The 27,561-nt window shown below is 39.7% G+C and overlaps 1 protein-coding gene across 2 annotated transcripts; it reads right to left on the reverse strand.

Moving 5' to 3' along the window:
* Nucleotides 1-3,362: 3,362 nt before the first annotated feature.
* On the reverse strand, nt 3,363-27,140 carry nt5c2b (5'-nucleotidase, cytosolic IIb). Of its 2 annotated transcripts, XM_083923054.1 has the most exons (18): nt 26,950-27,140; nt 25,137-25,257; nt 19,620-19,693; nt 14,447-14,564; nt 13,958-14,053; nt 13,730-13,821; nt 13,477-13,534; nt 12,782-12,875; nt 11,104-11,157; nt 10,801-10,884; nt 10,582-10,623; nt 10,326-10,433; nt 9,541-9,607; nt 9,285-9,455; nt 8,887-8,938; nt 8,522-8,582; nt 8,004-8,180; nt 3,363-7,140 (listed from the first exon to the last, which is right to left on the reverse strand). In XM_083923054.1, the coding sequence occupies exons 2-18, from the start codon at nt 25,235-25,237 to the stop codon at nt 6,892-6,894; spliced, it is 1,698 nt and encodes a 565-aa protein (XP_083779180.1). In that variant the 5' UTR covers nt 25,238-25,257; nt 26,950-27,140; the 3' UTR covers nt 3,363-6,891. The 2 variants fall into 2 exon arrangements, with proteins under 2 accessions (XP_083779180.1, XP_083779181.1); XM_083923055.1 differs by lacking the exons at nt 13,730-13,821; nt 13,958-14,053; nt 14,447-14,564; ... (1 more) ...; nt 25,137-25,257; nt 26,950-27,140 and having other exon boundaries at nt 12,782-13,037; nt 13,477-13,531.
* Between the last annotated feature and the right edge of the window lie 421 nt (nt 27,141-27,561).

Raw genomic sequence — 27,561 nt, forward strand, 5'->3', positions numbered from 1 at the left:
TGTACTGTATGTAAACTGTATGTATATTTGTTTTTTGTTTTTTGAAAAACGCTAAACTGCAGCCATCCACAAGCAAAATTGTCCTTAGTCAGTCTCTCTTTCTCTTTGTCTCTTTCATGGTTTCACATCCTTTGACCTCAATGATACCAAGACTATTCACCGCAGTGTAGTGGAGGGGGGGGGGGGGGGGGTTATGGGGGTGGCTGGGATTGAGAAAGTGCCAACAAGGCGCCAATGCATGTGTTGTGGTTTTTTGGGGGTTTTTTTTGCCAATTTTACGCATAATCAAACTTGATAATTGCACAGTATTAATGACCTCATCTAACATGTTGAGCATCATCAACGTCACAAAAAGTAACCTCGACATTAAACATGTCCATGAATGATACACACCTATGCTTTTCCACTGTTTATGTGTGTGAACGTGTGTTTTTTTTTCTTTTTTCTTGTTTTTTTTTTTAGCATGTGTGGGTCTATGAAACATAGCCCAGCTGCCCAGTACATTAATAAGGCTATTTTTGACAGCAGTGAATGTGAAAGAGACTAGACTTTACTTGTTTTGGCTGCCCACACAAAGTAGATTATAATCCATGCTTAATAACTCTTGAGCTAATTTAAATCAAAATCTAAAATATTCTTCACAAATGTTGGCTGCTATTAAATGAGAGACATAACTATCTGTTTATTTTTTCACTATTTCAAGAATACACAAAGTATAGATTGACATTTTGGGAAATACGCTAATTTGCATTCTTACTGAGACTTAGACGAGAAGATGGATACCACTCTCATTTCTCTACGCTAAACATGAATCGATGCAGTCTGCAGCTGGTTAGCGTAGCATAAAAACTGAAAACAGGGAAACAGCTAGTTCACTAGCCTGGCTCTGGATAAAAAACAATCCACCCACCAACACCTCTAAAGAAAATGAATTACTCCTGGAAGTCACGTCACCCACACTCAACGTCTTTACCTTTACCTTGACGCTTATTAGCAAGTTATAAGCCTAAAAAACACACTCCACATGATATTAAATTTGAATTTTTACAGTTGGTTATATGCCCATATATGCACCCTATATGACTATCTCTTGTACTATGGCAGTGACTTCATGGAGTAGTAGTAATTTTAGTACGCTGTGCTATGCTAGGCTAAGCTATGCTAAGCTAAGCTAACGTCTCCTGGCTCCAGCTTCATTTTTCCAGACATGAGAGTCGTCTCAATCTTCTCATCTAACTCTCGGCAAGAAAGCAAATAAGTGTTAGTGTCAAACTATTGCTCTAAGTTTTTTTTAGTTTTTTTTAGTAGTATTTTTGGCTTTAGTACCTTCTTGCCCTTATTGTTTTACCTCATTAAGACAGGAATGAGTTTTAAGATACTGTATGTGTGCTTAAAATGGTTCCTAACGTTACAAGTCTTAGTGTAGAATAATTTGTTTACTTCATATCTGTAGTGGCGTAGATTTTTAACTCTTTAACTTAAAAATAACTTTGATTCCACTTCCAGGCCTGTTCATTAACAAAATACTGTATCCTGGCAGTTTTCTTGCCACCTTACAGGCAACAACAGTGTCCTAAAGCTGAATTCTTTTAATATTAAGTTGCAGTTTGTAACCACTGGTGGCCGCTGTTTCCTCATGTAATGTGTGTGTGTGTGACAGCCCCTGGAAACAGCACACATGGACAAACAGCCCTTCCATCTGCTCAGCCACGAGGGGCGTCTCGGTTGTGTAACCAGACAGCACGGCTGCATTGTTTGCAGCTGTGTTCGCTGTTGTTTATTGTTTACTTGAAAGTGCTCCTATGCAGCAGGCTCGCTCCTGCTTTGCAGGGACAATCACTCCAGAGATATACAGCAATGAATGATTATCAGATTGTAAGATTGTGCTTGGGACATTCATACTCTGCTTTACAGACTCACAGCCTGACCTGGAGAACAAGAAGCATGATGACAATTCAAAAGAACAGGAAACACTGGGGAAAGCATCAGCTGTGACTGGGTTATTTCAATTTTCTGTTATACACACACGTATCGTCTTTTTCTGAGAACACGATTTATCATCCTTCCATTATGTGAATGCTTTGCAGGCCTGTGTTTAACTGGTCTTTTGTCCACCCCAATGCTGCTACTGTACCCATGTGCTGTCCATAATGCTTCTTCTACCTGACGACAACATTCCCATTGCCTCCTCCAGCTGGTGGTTTAATAAAAAAGTGAATGATTAACAGACAGACAGTTGGTGGCTCCATGTACTCAATTTAAAGCTCTGCTGTTTTTTTTAAATGTTTGCTTATGAGACTTTTTTCGGCATGTTTTTGCAATAAAAACAGCCAGTTACTTTAATAAATACGTGTTTCTTCTGAATAATAGATGCAAACTTTGTATTGATATTCACACCGGAGTAGTACGTAATGAGATGCATCCAAAGTTTCTGATTTTCAACAAAAGTAACATAGTCTTCAAAATCTACAGATAGACTTAAATGGCTTTAAGATTAGAAAAATCATTTTATTCTACACTATAAGACAGACAAAAATAGTTCAGATTCTTTAGGTTTGAAATGTGTTTGGCTGCAAAGTATGAATTTGTATTGAGTTACAGTGATTTGTCATTACTGCCCTTGAACTTAGCTTGTGTGTGAACCCCCATGAGATGTATTTCTACTGTCAGCCATTATATAAGTCCTGAGGACAGTGAAAACATCAACTTCTAGAAGTACCCAGTCTCTACCTCTGTGTCTGTTTGTTTGGTCAACATGACTGCTTTAATATATTACAACACTTTTCTAGATCATTGGCCGTGCCCGTGGGGTTGGATTAACCTTGGGGCAAAAATGATGGTTTGCCCCTCTTGGCCCTACAGTTTCTTACAATTAGCAGGTAGCAATTTGTTTGTGGCCTCTTGATTAAGGATATATTTATTCAAGCTTACCTTGTTAGATAGAATAATGTAGTTTATATTATATTTTAGTCAGGGAAGTACTCTGATCTTTCACTTCAGTAAAAGTACAGAGGTAAAAGTCCTGCATTCAAAATCATATTTAAGCAAAAGCATACGTGCTAGCATCAAAATATATTTTAAGGCCACATATTGTAAAAAGTGAGATTTCCATGTCTTTTCTTATTATAAAGCCAGCTGGGGTGCTATATAAATACTGTGAAAGTATCCACAGAGAAAAGCACAGTCACCGATAGGGACAAGTGGTTGAAGATGAATGAATGTTAACTAAATGTTAACTTTTAATTTTACATAGCTCACAAAGCAATTAGCCATTGATCAAAAATACCACAAAGTGAACCTGGAGCTCATTAATTACCCACTGTGAATCACAGTTCTAAAATATAAACAACAGGACAATAAAATTATGAAAAACTATCTTTATTTAATTCTACATTTTTATGTAATTTACCTCAATGTACAGTCTGTAGGATCATGTCTGGAAACAAACAAAACACTGTTCGAAAGAACGTGAATCGATATGCATAAAAACAGAAGATTACCATAGTTTAGAGAATGAAAGGTGACTGTTTTGGCACCTGTTGTTAATGTGGATGTCTTCGGGAGTATCTCAGCAATGGATAGAGCTGTTCTAGAGTAACCTGTTTTGCCAGGCTTTAGTTACTTCAAAGTCTGAGCAACAGACTTCTGTGGAACTGTATAAAAGTTAACCCCCCCCAAAAAAAGTTACTTTGAAAAAAGAAAAGATAAGAAAAAGGAAATGGAAATGTCTATTTACAGTTCTGTAAACCAAGACCATTTAAAAACACTAGCTTAGAAAAATAAACATAATCCATGGTATTGATTACAAGTACTTAACATACCATTCACAATTCCCCCCATTGCAACTGTTTTCTTTTTTTTGTCCCTGTGTATACTACAGTGACAAAAAAGCCTTTTCTAAAATGATGCCGTCCACATACAAAGAAACCAATGCTAACATAACCACCTTAGCAGAACGGATATGCGGTTTTTCTCACATGCATAATGAATATGCAAAAAAAAGACAGTCAGCTCTTCCATACCAGCGATGCAGCCGCCTCATGTAGCATACCCAGTTATTCTATGTTCAGGAAACAAAAAATCAAAACAGAGAATACAAATATTTCACTTGTAAAGAAAAAACAAGAAGTAGAAAAGGAATAAAAGAGAACAAACAGCTACGATATGTTTCCTAAAAATGAACCACCACTTAGAGTTGAACACATTCACCTTTCTCCATACCACATCAAGCCAAACCACAAATGATGCAAAAGGTAGATGGCGTGTTTCTTCCCTTTTGTGGCCTAGATCAACAGGCCGATCTAACACTTACAAAACGGATTCATGTCAAGACTGAATATAAAAAGGTAAGGAAATATTTAACAGACAGGATACAGTGGATGTTAAAAAAAGGAAAGGAAAGAAAAGACAGATCAAGTCACTATGTTTGAAATTTAGGCATCTCTCTTGGTTTTCTGCATGGGCTCAAACAGTCGAGCTAATTCTCCAGTCAGGTGCCAATAAACCATCGCGGAAGAAGAGCATGCAACAAGACACTTTAATTAAAAGAGTGCCATTTCAAACCAATAAAAAAACTTGTGGAAATGTGTCATTTGATGGTTTAAATCTGTATTTAATCCCTTCAATGGCCAAAGGTCACATGCTTCTTATCACCCACCTGTCATGATTTATTGGCAATGTCTGTTTTCATTGCACTTTGTCCCATTTGGCTTGTGTTTTCCACCTCAGGCATGCTTTAAATCATTTTTAGGATATTTTAATAGTTCTTCATATTTCTGCCATTTCCACTCTGGTTTTTGCAAATTCCAAACTAATGTAAACCACAGACTGAATATAAAGATGTACAGTTTGAAAGTTCCCTGGAAGCTGGTCTCTCTGAAAGTGAAGCCAAAACATCTTGATCACCCCCTGGTGGCTGGCCGCAGTACAGGTACACGCTCTCTCAGTGACGGGCCAAACTAAAAGTTAATGTAAACGTCAAATAGAGTTTTTTTGCTCTCGTCTTAGCTAGTTTTTAATCACGCTGATGTATGTTTAAGCGTACATTTTGTTACTTTTTTTGGGGGTGGGGGATTAGTTATTTGATGCTATAAGAACAGGGTGATTCGTCATAACCGACTGATGACGACTCAGGATGTGGGGGGGGGGGGGGGGGGGGGGTGCAGACTCTGGCTCCGAAATTAAAAGATGGCTGCACTGGTATCAGGGTCATTTTAGCTTCATTGGGAGGAAGTGGAGCCGCTTCGTCCATCTTTATCTACAGTCTGTGATTGAAACACACGTACTGTCAGTTTTAACCTGATGAAGTAGATCTGCTGAACTGTTTGAGAGTTTGATTCTTAATAAATAATACCGCATGATGTTTCTTTTTTCACTATCATGTTGCTTATTTATGCATGTAAATGCAAAGTCTTCATCCAGTTCTGAACTGGTAACAAAGCTAGAACAAACACTACAATGAAATAGTCAGTGTTCAGAGGCCCAACAGAAGAATCTCTGTTGACACGTTTGTCACAGAGGATGATGCCAAAAACTCAGTGTCATCAGATGAAAAAGAACCCAACAAAGCCCCAAAACGAAAAGGATAAACAAAGCAAGATAATCACAGTCTTAAGCTACGTAGACCTTCTGAAGTGCGCTTTATACTAAACATTCAAAAAGAAAGTCTAATTTCCTTTCATACTGAGGCCACTTTCACGCTCTTGTTACATTTGACAGAGATCAAACATCTCTATTTTGCTTTAACTGGTCATCTCCCCTACCAAAATAAAACCCTCGTAAAAAAAAGTTGAATGCAATAAAATAGTTTTATATTCCTAAAATAACTGCATGGAAAAAATACTGCATGTTAGCTGCTCATGGCGCTATTTCCAGAAACACTACTGTAGTTCAGGGTTGTCATAGAGTCTATTGGCATAAAATAAGGTTACAGTTCTCTGTCCTCGTTGTTGCTTGGTAACAAAATATCAGTTCAAGAGCCACTTGGGAACTAAACATGTTCTTTCAACAAAACTTCAAACAAAAAAAACGCTTCCACCTAACGCAGACTTGTGCTTCAGTGCTCCTGTGCTTTTCTATAGTACAGTGGATTCTTAGCTTACCGACTCAGGATGCTGCAGTCGGAGTGAGACACGCACACAGAAATACACTCCCTCACATACAAGTCAGACCTAAGTAATAGTAAAAGAGAGAAATTTAACTTAAACAGACTGACAAAACTGAACGTTGTTCCCATGTTGCCTAAAAAAGGTTTTAATACAGTATGTGCATCTTTTTTTTCTTCACTGACAGAACAGTGCTTTTTTTTTTAATTCAAACGCGCAAACAGTTAGGATTAAAACTACAGTTTACTGACCAATATTGGATGGACTTAAGTAGAAATGTCGCTGCATCTATTGAATCCACCAGCAGGTCTTAAAAGTCATCTTATAAAACTTAACAAAGTGTGTGATGTTCTGTCTGTCTGACTCAGCAAAATAATATAAAATAAATCAAATTAAATTACCCATAAAATCATGAAGTGTTTTTTTTTTCCATACATATATCATGAAGTAAGAAAAGTTGGGATTTAGAGGACCAAGCATGCATACAGCCTTCTGACAGTCATATGATCTTTCCCGCTTCTGGTCCTTTCTTATTTCCTCAAAAATCTCCAGTGTGTGTGTGTGTGTGTGTGTGTGTGTGTGTGTGTGTGTGTGTGTGTGTATATTTGTGTGCATACAGTATTGATATATACACACACACACACACGCATACACAGCCATACACACACACACACACTGGAGATGTTTTTCCTCCCTGCCTCACTTTGAGAGCGATATCTACCTGACTCTACTGGGAAACATGAGAAGGCAGGAACAGGAACATAGCTTCCTTCTCTTTGCCCAGTTTTTACTCCTCCTCCTCCTCCTCCTCCTCCTCCTCTTCCTCATCATCATCTTCATCATGGCAATGAGTGATCTCCTGGGGAGTCTGGGGGAACAGGTTGGGAGGTTTGATCTCGCTGAAGGAGCGGGTCAGCTGGTTGCGTTTACACTCCAGGTCCTTGCAGTCACTGCACTGGGTACGGTTGCGCGTGGCCAACGGTGACTCTGTGTCGATGTCCACGTGGGCGTGTTCCACAGTCGACTCGTGGGGCATCTGGGGAAGAGTGGGGACAATATATGAGAAAACAACTCGGGAACACTAACGACTTACTTGATAAGCGTGGTCTTTATTTAACAAGCTGGTTTGGGCACAGGGCTTTCACAAGGTTTGTTTTACAGAACGGTAACTGCTTCAATCTTCATTGCCTCCTCTCAGGTGTAAACTTCAGGGATTATAAATCCAGGAAGACTCTCTCTGTTTCATATGGAAGATGATAACATCAATAACAGAAATATCTGCAACTGACTGGTAACCCTTGAAAAAATAAGTCCACTGTGTGTTTTAAATTTCCTCTTCTAAAAGAGCAGCCCCCCTGATTTAGCATTGCACTGCTTTAACACTTTAAAGTTTAACTTCATAAAACGAAGTACCAATGGGCTCCTTCCTTTTGGATTGCATTTGGTAATAGACTTGAATGGACTTTACTATGAGAGGAGCTGGTACCGGGGCCAGTTGGTAAGTCTTTCAAAACACTTTTAATAAACTCTGGGTTCACTAACTATGTTGTTGGTGCTTTGTTTTATGTGTAGGGACTCTACTCATGCTACTGCAGAGGTTTGCTGTTATTTTGAGCAGTATTAGTGGTTAAAAAAGACATTTTAATGCCTTCCCCTCACTGCCCCAAGCTAATCATTGTTAGCCACGTCCGGCTGTCGGATTTGTCCGTTAATAGTTGTTATAATATATGTTATAATTGCCGAAAACGACCATGGGATGATTTGCGCCGGAATTACACTTTAAGGGGCCTGGGACCTGAGAATAAATGTCAAACTTTTATGTCTTTATCAGTAAAAAAAAGAAGTGGTATTGGGTGCATGGATTACCGCAGCTCCCTTCATTTACTCTAAGACACTCACCAGCACGTGTGCAGCTCTGAAGAGGTAGCTGAAGGGGTAGTAGAGCAGGTTGATGAAGGAGGCTGCGTACAAGTCGGCGTAACGCATCACTTGAGAGGCAAACAAGGTCTGTCTGGAGCCACTACGGAAAAGGCTACCCATCATGCCGTAGCACATGTCCATGTCATGAGTCACTTTCTAAAAAAGCCAAGAGAAAGAACAGAAAACACTGGTGAGTCTGCAAAACCTTGCCAAAAAAAGACACGTTTACCCACTTCTAAAACTATTTACTATCCTAAGAAGTATCTTTATTAGGGATGTTGGTGTGGCTGTCATTGATACGACTGAATCAGCAATTACCTCAGCAGGCAGTGAGGAAGCTGGTTCTTTGATGAGGCACTGGATTATTAATGATTAGACTATCAGTAGACGCATAAGCGGTATCACTGATAACTGGGCCGTCTAGGCAGCCAGCGAATGCTAAAAGCATGTGGACGCGTCTATTGTTGTCATAGAAACAGAGGTAATGACAGCCGTACCTTGACTCTTCTCTGAATAGTGCTGATGTCCGGCCTCTCATTACTGCTGCTGTCCAGATGTCTGAGGAAGGACGGGGAGAAAGACAATGAGGACGTTGAGAGTGTGGGGGAGTATTTTGATATCAGTCTACTGAAAGGTGATATGTCAAAGAGGTGGTGCAACACTGAGTCGTACCAGACTATAAATAGCGTCAGAGGCAGATTATCAGGCAGCGTGAGCAGACTTTACCCTTATTGACACCATTGTTCTCTCTCAAACACACTCACGGTTACTGCAGAGAAGAGCAGCGAGACTGGTGTAAGAGGAGGGAGGAGGGGGTTTCGGGGGTGGGTGAGTGTCAGGTGCTAAAGGTCAGAGTTCTTACTTGTAGAGTTCTGCCAAGAAAATATCCAGGCCCTGCAGTTCCTCGAATAACGCTGGAAAACACAAGAACGAGGATGAGCCTCACATAGATTTACAGTTCATACACAGTGTTCTAGCAATAGTTAGCTCGAGGATAAATGCTCATGATTCTGTGAATGAATGCTTGAATGTGACTATACAGAGTCAGTATTCTGACTTTGGACCTGCTGATCTGATCTTTATCAGCTTATGTACAGTACTACTGGCAGCTGCTCTTCTAGGTCAGGTCCCTGTTGAGACTGTTTTCTAATGCCACTAGGAGTGCAGAACTTCAAAATAAATCTGAATGCAGCTACATAGGTATTTCTATATGTCACCATGAGTGTAGGCCTGCATTTGTGCGTTCGTCTACAGACTCACAGCTCTTGTCGGTCCACACGTGCAGCTCTTGGGCCAGCTCAGGGATAACCAGGAACGTCCTCCAGCCTTGACGTTTCTTCGACTTGAGGATGTCTCCAAAGATGTGGTCCCCGATGTAGACTATGTCTTTCCCTTTGGCCCCCAGTAGGTCACACACAATATCTGAGGAACCTATAAGAGAATGATGTGATATCAAAAAGCCTGAAAAAATGTATCAATTACAACTGCTAAACACAACTAAAAGCCTGAGTCTTACCTCCAGAGTAGACTATACCATGCTGCAGAGGTCCTGTGTAGGTTCCTATCTTTAAACGCCCTGTCGTCTGAAATAAAGAACACAGACATCAGATTGAGAGAGAGGAACCACAGCACAATCACAGATCTAAACTGCTAACATAAACGTAAATGAAGCCATGCATAGTATTTATATTCAAAGACTGTGAAAGCTGCATCTAGTATGCACACATATCCTTTTTCTCACAGACACAAACTCTGTAGTTGTTTCCCCTGCAAGTGTCTTTACCTTAAAGACAATACCTGTCATTATGTTAGATACCATTTACTCTCGCAACAGTTTCTCCATTTGTTAAGCAAGTCATGTCCTATGGGAGTACTTTGTACACTTCGTAACATTTTTAAAATACAATCCAGCTAAAATTGTATGCTTGTGATGTCACAACTATACTATATATAGTTAGAGAGTGCTGCTACAGTGAAGTTAGAGTTATTCCCTGACTTCAGTTACAGTACGACAAGAGTGCTAATGCTGAAGACCCAAAAACGCTGACCAATCAGAGCAGAGGCTGGGCTTTTTCAGGAGGGGGTCTTCAAGAGGAACCCAAACTACAACTATGAACCTGAAAATTAGGACATTATGTCAGGCTGATGATGATCCTATGACCGAAACATTCACCCTTTATCAAAGTTTTTCACTTGTTGTCACTTTAGCTGAAAAAGCTGACATGCAACTGTCAGTGATCACATGCAGTTCACCAATTAATAACGTATTTTCTTTCTCAGCTCTGTTCTGTGTCTACTCACTGTGTCGACTTGTCTGAGCACCGTACCCTCTGCAAAGAACAGAGGCTTCCTGGCGTCCACCAGGATCAGATCAAAGTAGGACTGCCAGGGCCGGTGGGAGGTACCAGGCTAGATACAAACGCATGCACAAAGAATAAAGTCACACAAGCACACACACACATTATTAGCATTAAATGTGTCTTTCACCTTCACCTGCATATTCTATGCATTTGAAAGTGTGATCAAAGGGAAGGGGGTGGGTGGAGCTATATTTTACCTTTGGGCCGTGGGGGAAGTCAAACAGGTAGGTCATGATTTTCTGTAGGAACACAACACAGTCAAATCTAATGTAGCAGTGTTTACAGTTAATACAGCTGACTCGTAAAATTCTATAAAAAAGTTCATTAATTCGTCACCTGTCTTACCACTGCAATTTTGATTAATGTTTTCCTCTAAGAAGAGAAAGTTCCTACCATAACATGGCGCCTCTACTCACATCAGTGTATTTGTAGTCACTGTTTGTAGCCAAGAAAACCTTGGATACTTCATTCATTCTGCTGAGGAGGAGAGGCAGCTTCCCCTGGTGGGAACAGAGAAGAAGAAAAGAAAGAAAAAGACTGAAGCTCTAAACCTCTTTACAAACCAGCCTCTACACAGAGTTAAACAAGAATGTGTGTGTGTGTGTGTGTCTGTGTGTGTCTGTGTGTGTCTGTGTGTGTGTGTGTGTGTGTGTGTGTGTGTGTGTGTGTGTGTGTGTGTGTGTTCTCTAACACATCCTAAGTGAATACAAACTACTTACATCTTTCACTACATATCTCTCCAAGTTCTCAACCGTCTTCACCTTCAGAGTACCCTGCAATGTGAGACATTTGAGTCAGACTTAACACGGATAAGCTAGAATCACACAAAAACTACCCTCTGAAGTTATAAGAATCAATACAAGTCTTATCATGCAGTAACAGTTAAGTAGCACTCATCAGTGACACACCCATGCAGCTGTGGGTTACACATGATGTGTAAATGGAGAGAGCAGCAGTGATAACAAAAGAAGATTCTGCTTTTTAGTCAATACTTTTTTTCGGCTAATAAAAACACAACTACAAAAAAAATGTATCATTAGTTGCAAGAAAAGATGATTGAAAATGTGAAAGTTATTACTATGTGAAAGTAATTACATCATTAAAATATATCAGAAAACCTATTTACATGTGTATCTCCCCTGTGTTTAGAAAACATCAATTGCTCAGACAGAGCAATACAAATACAGTGTGTGTGTGTGCGTGTGTTTGTGTGTGTATAAACGTGTCATGCATTACAGGAAAAGGTCCCTGCAGTAAATCAAAATGGAGATGTCTCAACCACAGTACACGCCACAGTACGTCCAAACCAGGAGTCCTACACCACATTCTTAACCCGTGCTCTTGTTTACTATCTAAATGGGCCTAGCATCATCAACTTCCTGTGTGTTTACCGCAGATGTTTTAGATGGCTATGGTTTTTTTTTTTTTCCAATGTTGTATTGAGTGTCATAGCTCCAGAGGGCGACTAACATCCGGTCAGCTGTCTCCTTGACAAGTTGTCTTGACATCAGCTGCATTTCTACCAAACATGATGTGGCCATGCACACTTGGGGCAGGTTTCACAAAGATAATTTAGAGTCTTCTTTTGTCGTAGATCAGTCTTAGATACATTTGCTTTTGGATTAGTCTAGACATGTTAGACTATTTTAAGCCTAAACAACAAGTCACCATGCCCCCAGGCTAGGAGGACTAAAAGGCGTGTTATCTGGATGAATTTAGACATCGATCTACAGTAAAGTCTGACTAGCAGTTACTCAAATTGCTTTTAAGACGGGTGTATTTTTTTTTTTTGTTTACTGAAATCAAACCAGACCAACCACAGGGTGTTGTGACAGAAGGTAGCGTAAGTGGTTTTAGGAAGAATGTAAAGTACGATTAAATCCATCCCTGTAATATTACAGTACAAAATGCCTTTTCTTGTTCCATTTTTATCTTTTCAGCCTTATTTTAAACACAGTATAGTATATACTATACTCACTTGCAGTCGCAACAAATGACACACGCAATCAGTTAGTTCACCAACAGCATCGGTATTCTCAAGTGTACATGCTCGAAATCTGGTTGCTTTAGTCAAGATTATGCTAAAATATATTTTCCCTCAACTATAATTAAAATCCCTGTTAAGGGATTTTTTGTAAATTCCAGGTTTATTCTTGTTTATTCCCATGAATTACCGTTAATTCCCATGGAAAGTTCCCGGAATTTGGCAGCTCTAATCCAGACCAAATGAACCAAACTACAGGACTTTAATGTTGGCTGCTTGTACAATAAATATCAATATCTGAAAGCCAGATTGCCATCAGCCCTGAGCATATTCAGACAGCAGCATCAGCACGAATGTGACACAGATCGTGTCATACTGAGGTGGAAATCACAACCATTAAAAAGGTGTGTTACCTTGAAGTGGACCCAGTCGACAGCGTCGCGGACATCCTGGAACATGCTCTTATAGGACATGAAGAGATCTCCATTTTTGAAGCCAGTTTCACAGCTGAGGGAGAGGAGCAGAGACACACACGTACACAGCCGTCGGACAGGCCACATCTTTACAGAAGGTTTTCAAAAACATGACATTTGTTTTTTGTTTGCTTTTAAATGGGATAGCCTTCCCTTGTTGGAGGGGTCCCCAGCCAAACAGGAAAGCATTCTCCCCCTAAAAGACCAACAACCAGGTTTCAGAGGACAAAGGACATGCAGCCATTCCAGATTACATTCTCAACAAATTTACAGGCCATTATATCTCCTCACAGTAACATTTGAAAGATTATCTTAAAAAGATATATGAAGATTTCATTATCTTTAAATAGTTAGTGGGAACATTTTTCATTCCTATCTCATTCTGATAAGAATCCATGCTTTCCTGCGATTAGTAGAAAAGATTAATTAACAATTGTTATAGAAAAATAAGGTCTTTGACTGAACTCCCAAGTGATTTCCATTTTAAAACAATTAGCTAAGATTAGCAGTTGAGACACCTGGACCCTCCCATGCTATAGGGTTTGCTCTTGACCCAGTTTGGCTTGCAACTGTCTCTGTGTCACCATGCCCAGAAACTTGTTGCATGACGAATAGTGTCATTAACGGTTCCTCACCTTGTGTATCTGTCACAGTTGGAAAAGAAATCCACAAGACAAGCAAAGAGGTAGGTCTCTGTGAAGGAAACAGAAAGGCAGGGAGAAGTCATGAGTAACGAAGTAGCTCGATCAAACTCGATCGAACATCTTTTTCTTGCACCTTCTATCACAGAATATTTAGCTTTTAATCAGGATAAAAGCTCTTTCGTGTCCGTTTCATTTCTCTCTAACAGTCCTGTGGTATATTCTCCTCTGTGCTCAGTCACCTTACCTGGCAGGTTGAAGAGTGTGTTAAGGATATAAAAGCGCTCGGTATCATCTCTCTGGATGAACTTGTTTGGATACCGTTCACGGATCTCAGGGCTGTGAAAAGAGAAAAGACAAGACTAAATCTTTTTCATTCTCAATTTAAGTCTTGTGCTAACATATATTTACAGTGTCAGGGAGAAAAAAAACACATTTTTAAGGAGTATGGGAGGAGAATGTTGGACTCGCTTACCCTCGGAGGAAGTTGAATCCATGGACACAGACCAGGATATTACCGTAGGCGTCAACCTTCAGCAGGTTTCCATACATGGTATCAAACACAAGACCCCTGAAAGTAGGAGAAAATAAATGTCTGTGTATGTCTATAAAACAAAATCTAATCTCATTTTCTGACTTTTCTCTTGATCATAACATCTGGCAGTTTAACTGCTATCATTTGTGATGTAACTGCAGTTATTATCAGGATAGAAAGCTATTTTCCAGAATAGAACTGAACTTTGAACAGGTGATGGCGTTTTTTTTGCACCAAGTCCCTCTGCCCTGCTTAATTTCCCAGCTATATCCACAGAGGTTGGATCATTAAAGGGACTAAAAATGATAAGAGAAGAGGCAATAAAAGCAGCAGTAAGCCATTACCCTGGCGCCCATAGTCATCATCATGATGTGAGTGTGTGTATGTGTGTGTGTGTGGGGGGGGGGGGGGGTGTGTGATTGGTCTGACCTGGTGGGGAAGGACGGGTCGTAGCTGAAGCTGAGCAGCTCCTGAGGGTAACCGATGTGAACCAGCCGCTCCACTGTGAGCTCAAAACCCAGTGACTCGTACTCTGGTGACTTGTACACTAGAAATGAAACACGCACAGACACACAATTTACTAAAATGACCCCAATAGAAGATCAAAGTACACGTGGTTTGTTTACAGATTGGAGTCTAATCTCCTATAAAAAGCCACAGTTTTTGGTGTCGACATTTAGAATTATTGTGCAAATTCTATGTACAAATTCCTAAAATTATTTTAGTCCTTGCTGAAAAGTCTAATAACCGCTTTATCGTTAGACATTGTTAGTCACTGTAAACAATATAAAAAAAGGCAACATGACATATGTCCAGATTTTGTCCATTTTGAAAAAGGTTAAACCAAGTCCACGCAGTAGACTGTTTACTAAGATTGACGGCTTGCCGGCACCCCCGAAAGTGAAGCCAAAACTTGCTCGCCCCCTAGTGGGTATTTGATGTTTGCTCAAGTGTTCATTTATCTTATAAGTTCGGTTTTAATTTGTTATTTGAGGCAATAAACGGGACGGGTGTATGGGCGGGGCACAGACTCTGGCTTAAAATAACGTCACTAGTGCGTATCTTTCTTCATTTTAGTACTTCATTCTTCATTTATATACAGTCTTTGGTCAACAGTGACACGTGTTCTATGGAAGAGAACTCTACCAGCTATTAAACGGGTATTTGGCTGCCAGGAGCGCTTACTGAGCCCATGGCATACATGTGAAATGTACATAAACACTGTATTATGTATACAGTAGAGGAACATGACCTTGGTATGACGCTTGGAATACACAGCAAACAAGGTTTCATTAGAGGTGACATACTGTACAGTCAGTGGAGCTCGCTCATGTTACACAACACATACATGATACTTTTACAGCTAGCTCACTCACTTGGGAGTCTCAGTCTCAGTATGTTGACATGTTCTCAATCTTCTGCGAACCCCTCCACACACACACTCGTTGCCCTTCTCTCTACTCGCTATCAACAAGGGTCTCAATGTTCTGCAAGCAAATCCTCAAAGAAACAGGATCAGGCGTGAAAATGAAAAGTCACTTTCAGCAACAGCTCTAATGAGCCCCCTCCCTATCACTGCCAGAGCCAGATATTTACTAAATCCGAGGCAGGGGAGGGCTCTGAGAATAAGAACGACGATTGATGTTGGGCTCAGAATAGGCTGGCAGAGGATTGAAATGCTATGTGACACTGGGAAAAGACTATGTCAGATGTTATAAATACAAAAAGGGGAAAATGAACTTGTGTTGTTGCCTGCTTTCAACATCCCCACTGGGGTTGTGGGAAGGCCCCTGGAGGGGGAGAAATATTGGCTCATGAAGCTTGGGGGGACAACACTGCAGGACAAACGGGAAAACATCTGCGTCCTACGCTGCATAGAGTGTGAGTGTGCAACTGTGTCTAATGCTGGGTTACACGCAAAGGCATAATGAGTATGCACGGAGTTACAGGAAAATCTTGAGCTCAGTAAAGCTTTGTCCTTTTGTTGACACCCCTACTCTGTAAGCCTGAGTGTGTTTCTGCATTATAATCACGTAACCTCTCGCAGTTCAACCCTCCGTCCCTCGCCCCCCCTTGTGGTCTCCCAGCAAACTGAGTGTTTGGGCCCTGTGCCCAGAGCAGTAGCTTACACCAACTAAATTGCCTTTCCTCCTCCTCCTCCTCCTCCTCCTCCTCCTGCCTCACTTGTCATAATCTTCTTGAAGCACCGAGGCTCTACAAAGAAACCTATTTCGAGAGATGTTTCCCCTCCGTCACCTCTGCTATCATCACTCTCTCTTTCTTTAGTTCAGCGGGTGGCTATGACCTTGGGACACTGGTGTGGTATTCCCACTCACATAACACACTATAAAATCCCATCTCAATCCAGGTTATGTAAAAGTGAGACAGGAAGTTCTTTTGTTATATAATAATTAGACAAAAACTTGGTTTCAAAGTATTAATGTGCAACAGGCACAAAAAATGTTTGGAAAACATTAAGAAGTTAAGAAGTACAAGTATTTTTCTATTACATTAAATGTTAATACCTACTAATTAATAAGAAAAAAATCAATGGTAAAAGTTAGAAGAAGAAAGATTCAGTTTATTATATATGAAGAGTTTACATTTTTCTTTAAACTCAGCAAATATGCTTTTGATTCAAATGTTGCTGCATTATTTTTTCAGACATGGAACTCCTTTCAAACTAAATTCTCGACGTCGCTCTACATTTGTTTGAAAGCTTGAGCAGTAGTGTGGAGTGTTATCTCAGGTCTGTTTTTCCAATTGTGGCATCAGAGAAAATAATCTCAACACGTTATTGAAAAGGGTTAGGGTTACAGCATGTGTGTGCAGATCGGAAGTTGTGTTCTTGGTGCTTGCAGCATCCTCGCCTCCCTTGTATTTCTTTTTCATAGCTCCCCGGCACACATGATGCGACCGTCTACTGCTGGGGCAAGAAGCGGCCTTGGCTTCAGGGATCTGTTACCTTGAGTCTCTGATGAGATTGTTTCCAGTTAATTATATTTCCGCTGCTCCAATTGCTGAAGTGTCTGGTATCTCTCCAGGGTTTAAAGGACAGGACACCTCAGGCCTAAATGTAACATACACCCCTAACACACAAGGTAAACAAACTGCCCCCTTCCACTAATAGACCACTAAATCCAAATCATAAAAAGTGACCCACATCTGAACCATGTTAACATAACAATCTTTACTAGAAGTCAAAACCATAGCTGTCTTAATCTGTCTGTGGACTATGCAAATGTAGACCTTTGTCACAGATTTATCTGACACGACCATGCATATCGTGAAAAAAGCAGCAAAAACAGCACAGCCTCGGGGACTACAGTACATTCCAGCCAAAAGTCTCTTGGAAAACTAGGACAAAACTATCTCTCTAATTGTGTTAGGAGATTTTTCAGCAGGCTACTATGTGCTCCCTATCGGAGCACAAAGAACAGATGAGGCAATGTTGTCTCATACAATGTTGATATCATTTATAGTCTAAAAAACATTACAAAATAAGTAATGTATATGCATGCACTGTAATAGTTGTAAATATATCCACAGTGTTTGATCTCTATATTATTGGTTAATGAATCAAGATCAATAGTTTTATCAGAGGTGACACCATGAAGCAACAGGAGAAACTAACAGCGTGAAGTTGGGCCATGTTCCACCTACCTTCATGCACAGATGTCAAGATTCACCTCTGGCACTTGATAAGTTGGCAATTAGGGATGCACAATGTTGATTTTTTTCCCGGCCGATACCAATAACCGATAATTGATAACCGATAGGTAACTGCTTCTCATGGTCGATACCGGTAAGATACCCGATTAATTTCAATTTCTTATATTTTAAGATGTTTGTAACCTGTAGTTTATGCACACCTGAGGTCAGGCCAGTAAAGGTTACCCACGCGACTCCAAAACAACCCTGCCCCATCTGTCAACAACCAGTCAAAACAACAACACAACATCAGAAACAACAGTTCTGACTCTTTAAACGTTCATTTATTGAAAAAAAAAAAAGAAATCACATCAAAATGTTGACAAACATATTTTGGCATTCTGACTCAGAATTCATATCAAATGCATTGATATATGTCGATGTATCTCAATTAACTTGTGCATTCCTCCACCTACTGTACTGGAGTTTGTAGATGCTGCACTTTTTAGGTCAATTTAAGCAATTTGGTTTCGTATTATCAACCAATAATTTATCGGTTATAATTTCATTATCAAAATAATACATAATAATATAAATTTCCCATCATCAACCGATAAGATTATTTATTGGTACCGACATACTGTATATTGTGCATCCCTAGTGGCAAATAAACACATTGCTCAAATGACAATGTAAAAAATATACATAACATAAAAGGTGTATAATTGTGTGAACTGTGTATCATGTCTGAACAATAGGAGTGGGCAGTTTAGATAAAATTCTCTATCATAGGATATGTGATCTTAATAAATATGTGTGGTTAAAATAAATAAACAGGAACGTAATGTAAATCATGGTATGTCATTGTACTGATGCCAGGTTTGAGGTGTTCAAGTACACAACTTAAATCCTCCTCCTGCCGGCCAATCAAAACCTGTGGTATATTTTTCTCATACCTCACACAACTTTTCAAAACGTACAAATCATGAACTTTGTTTTTTGCCATACTTTCTCTGTTAATATTTAATAATGGCAGTTTCATCCAGAAAGCAGGTCCTTAGGTAAAAACTTTTTTTTTTTAAATACCACATACTTAAGCACATTTGAACTGCCTTTAACACCCCCTAAAAACAAATTCTGCTGTCGGTCAGGGTGATGTGGTTAAGCAGCAGCCATTCTGTGACACCACCACCTCCCTGAAGTTGATGGAGTACCTCTGTGGTCAAAACCTGAACACCCTCCAAAAGATACATGATAGCCACGCTGCCAGTAAACATTAACACTTGGTTATGAGCGCCCATAAAGAGAGTCATGTCAACAGCTGAGCGTCTGCAAAATATCCTGCGCTCTGAACAGGGATAGGGGTACAGAGCCAGAGAGGGACTACGAGTGATCCCTGATCTCAAGGGAGCCATCACTGGTGAACTCAACAAACAAACGTGACCTGCCTCTCAAAGTCAGGGAAATCTATTTATAGAGACGGCAAAACCAAAAACTGGAGCTGAGTCACAGAACAAAGTGGCATGAAAAATCAGGATTTTTTCGACCTGCTTACATGTCAGTAGGAAAAGAACATCTCCATACAATTGACTTGTGTATGAGGGAGCTATGCTTAACATTTTGTTATGCAAGTGCTATAATGTGCTCAATGTGTCACCGACATTGGCCTGTGAAGTGGTACTGTAGACTTTAACATCCACACAAACTCCCATGGTGAAAGGAGATTCACGAAATAGAGTTTTTCTTTTAACAGATTTCCCAGCATCTGTTTTCACTGGCTTCCATGGACACAATGAATCTCTAATTTTTTGCTTCAGTCTGGATTCAGTTAACAACAAGAAAGTGATACAAGCATTTAACTCCTCACATTTAAAGAGACTGTAACCAGCAAAGTATTTCTATTTCTTCCATCATAATTTTGTTTCAGCGGGTGAATGTGTATTCAACTTACCTGCTAAAGTGTAATCCATGTCAAAGCCAAAACACTTAATCTTCTCCATTGCCAAGCTTCTGTTGACAAACACTCTGGAAGAAACGATATGAGGTAAATAATTAGTTGCAATGCAATAATCAACAATAAGATTTATTCTGACTGAAAGGAAGCTGCGTCACTGGCTGAATGGACCTACAATAAGCCCATGGGCTTAAATAATAGGTCTATTTAGTATCCAGAAAAGGAAATGTGCGCAAGTTCAAGCTATGCGTCATTCACATTCATAAATTTAAGGATTAATGTTGAGATTTAAGTGCCTTCATTGAAAATGTTTTTAAGTCACTTTTCTGCTGACAGAAACAGGCATTCAATGTCTGGCTTGACTGCACACCGTTAGCCCATATCTCACATCAATTATATTAAATAAGTAGAAAAGGTATTTTGGTATGGTAGTTTTTTTCTAAAATTAACAGCAACAATTAAAGAAAGACAGCCCATATGCCTTTAGCCCTCCTGTTAAAGAGGTGCCAAGAGGCAGGTAATTGTGTTACAATGTGCATGTTATTTCTAAGTGACTAGCAAACCGAGGTTAGGAGAAGCAAAATGATGGATATCGTGCCAAAGATCATTAGTTGAGACAATATCTGGAAATACTCTAAGATCAGTGTAAAGCTGAATCTCAAGAGACACATCTGTACTTAACAATTTTGGTCTTAATTTGAGATATTTCTTTGCATTTTAAATCGACATACAGCGCTGACCATATTTCAAATAAAATGCTTAAATTAATCATGCGTCAGAAACTACTGAAATCGCACCATATAGATAATTTCACAATTGGACAGCAATAGATTATATTTGGGTAACAAACACTTATGAGTGGAGTCATCCAAAACCACAGCTTGGGTCAAGTGGATGCTAAAAACCACAGGAAGTTTACAAAGGTCTAAACCAGGTTATGGTGAAACCCTCCAAATTTAGCTGTGAGCATGCCAATCTTCCAGGAAACAGCTCTACTAGTACGCTGACTCGTATATCAGTCAGGAGAATGGGGGTCCACAGCGGCCACAGTGATAGACAGTGTTTACATAGCCTGGTTGACAGGGCTTCCACTGAAAGGACGCATGCTGACTGTTGGCACAGACCTACATATCTCATCTTCAGCATCTGTGACTGTGAGTACGTAGCCGTGTTTCTAGATATTTTCACACAAGTCAATATCTAATCACACAGGAAATAAGATGTAAATTGGTTAAAGGGAAATCAAAAATGTTGCACCAAAATAAAAACATGGTTCCATCAATGTTAACTAGCACATTAATCTGATACAAAACTGACTAACTCTGCAAGGCAACTTGACCTCCTCATCTTCACCAGTCTCTAAATCAGTTTAGAAATACCTTGCAGCAGATCCATAGTGAACAAGTTCCCATTTAGATGTTAGTCCAGCAGACGACTGGGGATGCATTCTGTGCGGAATTAAACCTCTGTTTGTCTCTCCGTTGGTCTGCTACACGGGGCAAGCTCTGGCCCACAAACAATGCCCCCCACCCTCTCTCACTCACTCTTTGCTTTCTTGCCATTCAGAAATTTTCTGACTTGTTGCAAAAATGATTGTGGCCCTTCCGCGTCATTCTCTGTTGTTGTGTGTTGTCAGTCAGGGTTGTTGTTGTGCAGCATGATGTTCGTGGGCCCTCAAAGACATCCAGAACAATCACAAGTCACAAGGCAGAATCAAGCAAGCCCCTACCCCCCGAGCAACAGCTGCTTACCATACTGAGATTTGGTTTGATGTTGGAGAATACGTCCTCTGACTGCACATGTTTCTCTTTTGATCGATTTATTATACATAGATTTTATGGTAAAAGTGAAAGCATGCAACTGAATACCTTCATAACATTATGTTTTTTACCTTTTATTCACAACTATTTTTTTCAAAACTTATGTTCAGGTCCCACAAATTTAATTTAATTTGTATCTAAAATTCAATTCAGTAACTTAAATTGCTCAAATTGATTAAGTTGGTCAGCAGGAAAGATCGTTATGTTCTGTGGCTTGCTTGATCCCAGAAAAACAAGTTAGGATGAATGACTTTAACCCAAAACACTATTTTCTATCTGAATTCAATCAGTTCAGTGGAATTTTATTTCAAACATTAAGTATTCAATGCTGGTTATTTATCTAGGTATTCGGTTGTTTATCAAATTCTAGTTATCATGCCCTTATTCTGCTTCCGTAGTTATATTATATCTAAAGCAGAAGCACCGCTGTACAATCAAAACAAATTATTAGTATTACCGCTCTCATTTCTCAGCATTGAGCGAGCACGTGCCTTTTCCAGCAAGGGGTTTATCTTTTCTTTGTTGTTGAGCTGTTGTCATCTCACACGTGACCCCTTGCTTAATGCACGTGGGAGATGTAATAAAGACCAGCCATAAATCATATCTTAAGTAGGGCTGTACCAAATAGTTCAAAGTTTCATTCATAACGTTGACATTCAAATTCTAAATCAACATTGGAATGCTGTGCAGGTTTTGTATTCACGCCATTCGCACAGTTCCAGATAAAGATTGGGCTACACTAATATTATTAGTAGACTATTTGTAGAATTAGATTCCCGTGGATACAGCTAGGATTATTTCCGACTTGTGAGATCCAAAAAAATCTAATTTTAGAGCATTGGGAAGTCCAAGAGTCAGAATTTATTGAAAAAATGTGACAATGTAATAATTTCCAAAATTCATAACATGGTTTTATCCAACTAAATATTCTGCTTCAAATATATTATACATATTTGCTGGTGTTTAGACTTTCAAAAACTTCTCAAAAAAGACTTTGTGTGGTCAATAAAAGTTTGCTCTAATGCTTGCAGGACACAAAGGGAGGCATGTACCAGTATTAATACAAGGCGGGCTAAGAGCAAACTAACAGTCCTGTAAATTATGGGAACAGACGGACAGCAGAAATTCAAAGCTTCATTTAAAACTCTCAACAGAAGCTTTGAATCTAATAAAATGACACTCAGTACAGTCCTAAAGTTCAGTTAGATCATGCCTCTCCCAAGCTCCCCCATATTGACAATGGGTGGGAGGTGATGTGATTACCATAGCCAGCCTCAACTTTGATCCTGCTGACAACACTATTGCCTGAAATATCCCACATGGGCCACACCTACAACAGAATCCATAACAACTTCTACTCCATCTGAGCGCAGCTATGTGACAATCAAGATTTTTTCCACTGCTATCTAATCTCACATAGACAGTGATTCGACTCTGTGAGATAGAGATAGAAAGTTTATCTGCGCTGCTGGGCAGAGTCGTCAGCCCTCTGCTATGTAGCTAATACACTGCTTACCCTCAGGCCGCATTATTTCAGCTGAGATCTTACTTTGAAGTAAGGGTCTTTGTCTGTGAGGTCACCTTCAGTGGTCATTTATATTTAAAGAGAATGACTAAGCGGATATTTGAATTAATCACAAATATATTGTTTTAGCAAGCTCAACATCACCTTTGTACCTTTTTTATCTTTGCACGTGTGATTGTTTGCGTGTGTCCGGAGAGGGTAGAGGGAGGGGTGGAGACTGGGTGACTTATGTCAGCACTCACAGAGCTAACAGATTAGTGTCCATTTTATACACCCTATGAGCATTGCGTATTATATAATGGTGTGAAAGAACAGCAGTGGACACGCATGTCTTGGGATGAGTTAAACATTGAACCGCAACACGTTTTATTACTCTGACAAGAACTAAATGCCTCCTTACATGAGCGTTTTAGTCAGAAGGCCTACAGGGCGTTTCCAGTCAACGGGTACAGAAACATGAATTCTATCTATGGTAAGACTCTCCCATTGTGTGAGTTAATAAAACTACTTTGAAGTGTCAAAAGAATTCAATTTTAAAGACAGTGGAGGATATCATTTGGCCTTCGAGCCAGCTAATGTACAAGCTTTGGATTCATGCACTTCGCCTTACAGTCTGAAAACCACACCTAAAATCACAACCCAATTAATGTAAACCAGCAAAACCTGCTTTGTATCCAAATTCAACATCACAAACCTAACATGACCTAGTAAGACTTGCTCCACTTAACGGCAATATAACATGCGATGCTGCAAATAAATGGTTACTAACAGCACAGTAAAACAAATTCAACGATTATCAAGTCCCTTGGCAATGAAAACGTGATAAAATGTAGAGAATGTAGAAACAGTTCAGCTAAAAATATTCCGGTCTTAATGGCCGTTTTTACCACTATTCAATACATTTCTGATTTGATGAGATGACTCATTCTGCCTCAGCGAAATGAACAATGAACGCCTCTGTTTAGCCATCCATAATATATCTGAGCCAACCCTAGTATATGGCTTATAAGATAAGAACCACGGTGAATACTGGTTGAAAAATAACGTGACATAGTGTTTGCTCAGTACTTCATAGGGGAAGTAAAGAGAGGGAAATATTCTCTCCATTTCTCTAACTGCTCAGTGATGGTTAGATCGGTGATCAAAAAAGCCACAGAGAGCAGTGGACCTGACTCCATGCAGGCATTAGTGACCGCCATCATGATTATAATCATTTGTTTACCAATACATGTGCACATAATGACCTTTTTTTCTTGGTTACTGATCATTTATTAAATCCCCATCAGATGCTTCATACAATTACAGAACTAAAACTATGGCCTGTATATTCGTAAATGAAAATGACATGGCTTACATGTCAATCTTTGAAGCTGGAGTTTGATGTTCAACCAGGGCTGGGCCAAAAGGTCAGAATATTTTATCCCCATATAGGCCATTTCATAACACTATTACGATATATATATATTATGATTATTTATACATATACATATATATATATATATATACATATATATATATATATATATATATACATATGTATATATATATATATATATATATATATATATATATATATATATATATATATGTACATATATATATACATATATATGTATATATATCACAATATATATATAGTTTTCTGGCAATTTAATAAATAAATAGTATCTATGAAATAATAATAAGGTAATGCTTATTATTGTATACTCCTTTGTGAATGAAATACCTGACAAATGAAAAGTACTGAGTATTTTCTTTTTTTATCAAGAACTGTAAGGATCAGAACGTAAAGGATCATCCAAATTATGTAAATATTACCATAATGCAGTTATGCCCCTGGTTTTCGACATTGCGATAGAAAAGATATAGAAATCTATATATGATGGACTTTTTATATTATAACAATAAATATCTTCCTTCATCTATTGCCTTCTTCCATATCACTCAGTATCTGCTCATGTATGTGTGTTGTGGTAATGTAAGTTTGATTATAAAACTAAAACTGCAATTTTCAAATGACATTCCCTCAGGTATTTCAAATGGCACAACAGAAGGGTCAATTATTCTGTCTGGCTTCTCAACACGTCATAAAACAGTCAGATATCCCATCTGGATGTAGTTTCAGATCATCAGAAATGCACCTTGTGCCTCTCTCCACGTGTTTCTTACCTGTGGTATGGCTCTCTTCTGTATTTTTTCATTGTCACGCGGTCCATGTTGGCAGGCAAGTCTGCATAGTTTTGCAGTCTGTCACTCCATGAAGTGGTCATCTTTAAAAACCGTTCAGTGTCTGTGGAGAAGGAAAACAACACATATGAAGGAGCTCAAATTGGAAAATGTAGGGTAAAAACAAACACAAGCGAATGCCACACCTTCAGAAGACTTTTACTTAACACAGGCAACTGACTGAACTGGATGACAAACCAAGTTAGAACATGTGTGAATTGTTACCTTAAAAGTTAAACCTGTTTTTAATCATGTGTGTTGTGCTCAACATTGACAGTAAACAGATATGAACTGTTAAGTAAATAACAACACATAAGATCCTCATCATTCAACTAGAGGTTTTACCATGACGTGCTCAAACTACAAATAGAGGTCGTGATGGGGGTTGCGGAGGATGGGTCAGGGAGTACATACTGTATATAAGAGGTCAGGCCCCTGAAGCTCATTTAGGAGACAAAGAAAAGTACTCAGACCCAACCTAGTGCGTCTAATGTACTGTGCTATGGCAGTACAGCCTGATACCAAAACATCTGTCTCATTCACATAACAGAGTCAAAGGACAAAGCCATGAGCAAGAAGACTGGTTTGAAAAGCTGGTGCAACAATTTAACATGGTGTCAGTAAGCTCTATTTACAGAAATAACATGAAGTCATGGTAAAGACAACATTTGACACAAAACACCGTCATTGCAGCGTCAGTGCTACTACAGTGGTGTTATGACTGTAACACCACTGTAGTAGCACCATCTACCTATGTATATTATAGTTGTGACATCACAACGGTACAGAAGAGCTGACGACGCGTTTTGATACGTTCACAGTATTTGTAGCAGCTATTTTAAAAAGATTTGGAAATCTCACTTGACAAACTATCATTCTACTGTCACTTGGGAGGCTTGGCTGCAGGAAGGGAAAGATCAGCTTTCTTGCTCTCGGTGCCAGCACAAATGCAAATGAGACTCGCATGTTGATGCAGAGGCGCTTAGTCAACAAACACTGCATTAACTTTGTCATCAATCATCACTGTCGACTTTACAGAGTAATCTAAAGCTTCAGCACGTTTGAGTGTGAGTTTTTTTTTTACATTCGGGAAACTAGAAATGACACATCTAACGTTAGCACCTTGTGGACCATGTTTTCAGTCATTCAAATGCATGTTTATTATTGTTCAGCTGATGCCTTTAGGACACCTTCACCCACGATATGAACTGGGTCCACTGGGGTCTGAGGGGAGCTCTGGCTTGGACAGATTCACAGCCAAGCACTAAGCAAACCTGCACTGCAAACATCAGCTGAAACAAAGGCAACATAACTTGTAACAGGCTTTGTGCCTCGGGTCAGTCTTTTGAGAGACGTTTTCAAACGACACTGACGTCCACGTAATGCTAACTGTCCCTCATTTTACGATGTCATTCCTGTTTTAAGCATTATCTTTGTCTGTGTAACTATAAAGGACAATTCGGCGACACCAACAATGACCGTTGAGCGATTAGCTTAAGCTACTGTAAAAGTATCTTAACGAGCTTGTTCGCGTGGTGAACGTGACGTTAACAAACAACATCCCGCTATGTGGCCAACTGTAAAAGCTAGCTAACAGTCCACTCAAACAGCCTTTTCTTCTTATCTGACATGGCTGAAGAGGACGGAAAAGTGTAGTGATTCGGGCAAAGCTAACGCGTTAGCTGGCTTTGATGTCAAAACAAAGTGATTCTTTTACCCACTGCGTTTAACCGTGACTGGCATTTGCGGTACTCACCTCTGAGTTCCGGAATAAAACAACTGCACCGTCAGTTAGTCTGAGCATGCGCCGTGAGGAGCTGTGACAAAGTCAGAGAAGAGGCTAATGTGTGTTTTCTTCTTCTGTCTTCACTGTAAAGAGCAAAGCCGATGAGTGTTCCTGCTGTGCCTCTCTCTCTCTCTCTCTCTCTCTCTCTCTCTCTCTCTCTCTCTCTCTCTCTCTCTCTCTCTCTCTCTCTCTCTCTCTCTCTCTCTCTCTCTCTCTCTCTCTCTCTCTCTCTCTCTCTCTCTCTCTCTCTTCTCTCTCTTCTCTCTCTTCTCTCTCTCTCTCTTCTCTCTCTCTCTCCCTCTCTCTCTCTCCTACCAGCTGTTGTTATGAGACGTCCAGGTTCAGTGGGGCGGTGTTTATCTCCTGTCTATCAAGCGAGGGCGGGACTATGTCGTCGGCACAAACACCACGGTCTTTCATTTGTCATCAAGGAACAGAGAGATACCCGGATGAATTGCATTGTTGCAGAAAGTAATTTGCTTTCAGGCCTGCCCGCATCACTTAATCTACTCAAATTGTTCTAGTTACAGTGGCCATAGGAGCTCACAGCACTGCAGCTTAAGAAAACACATGCAAATAGAC

Source organism: Echiichthys vipera (assembly GCF_963691815.1).
Source record: "Echiichthys vipera genome assembly, chromosome: 2".
Taxonomy (NCBI): Eukaryota; Metazoa; Chordata; class Actinopteri; order Perciformes; family Trachinidae; genus Echiichthys; species Echiichthys vipera.

Bases quoted from the DNA above. Each gene is read 5' to 3' on its own strand.
- nt5c2b (XM_083923054.1), bottom strand. From the start codon at position 25,237: ATGACCACTTCATGGAGTGACAGACTGCAAAACTATGCAGACTTGCCT. The intron at 9,608-10,325 runs GTGAGTAGACAC...TCTTTATTTCAG, and splicing joins TGCTCAGACAAGTCGACACA to ACGACAGGGCGTTTAAAGAT. The intron at 7,141-8,003 runs GTGAGTGTCTTA...ACTCTTCCCCAG, and splicing joins TCAGAGCTGCACACGTGCTG to ATGCCCCACGAGTCGACTGT.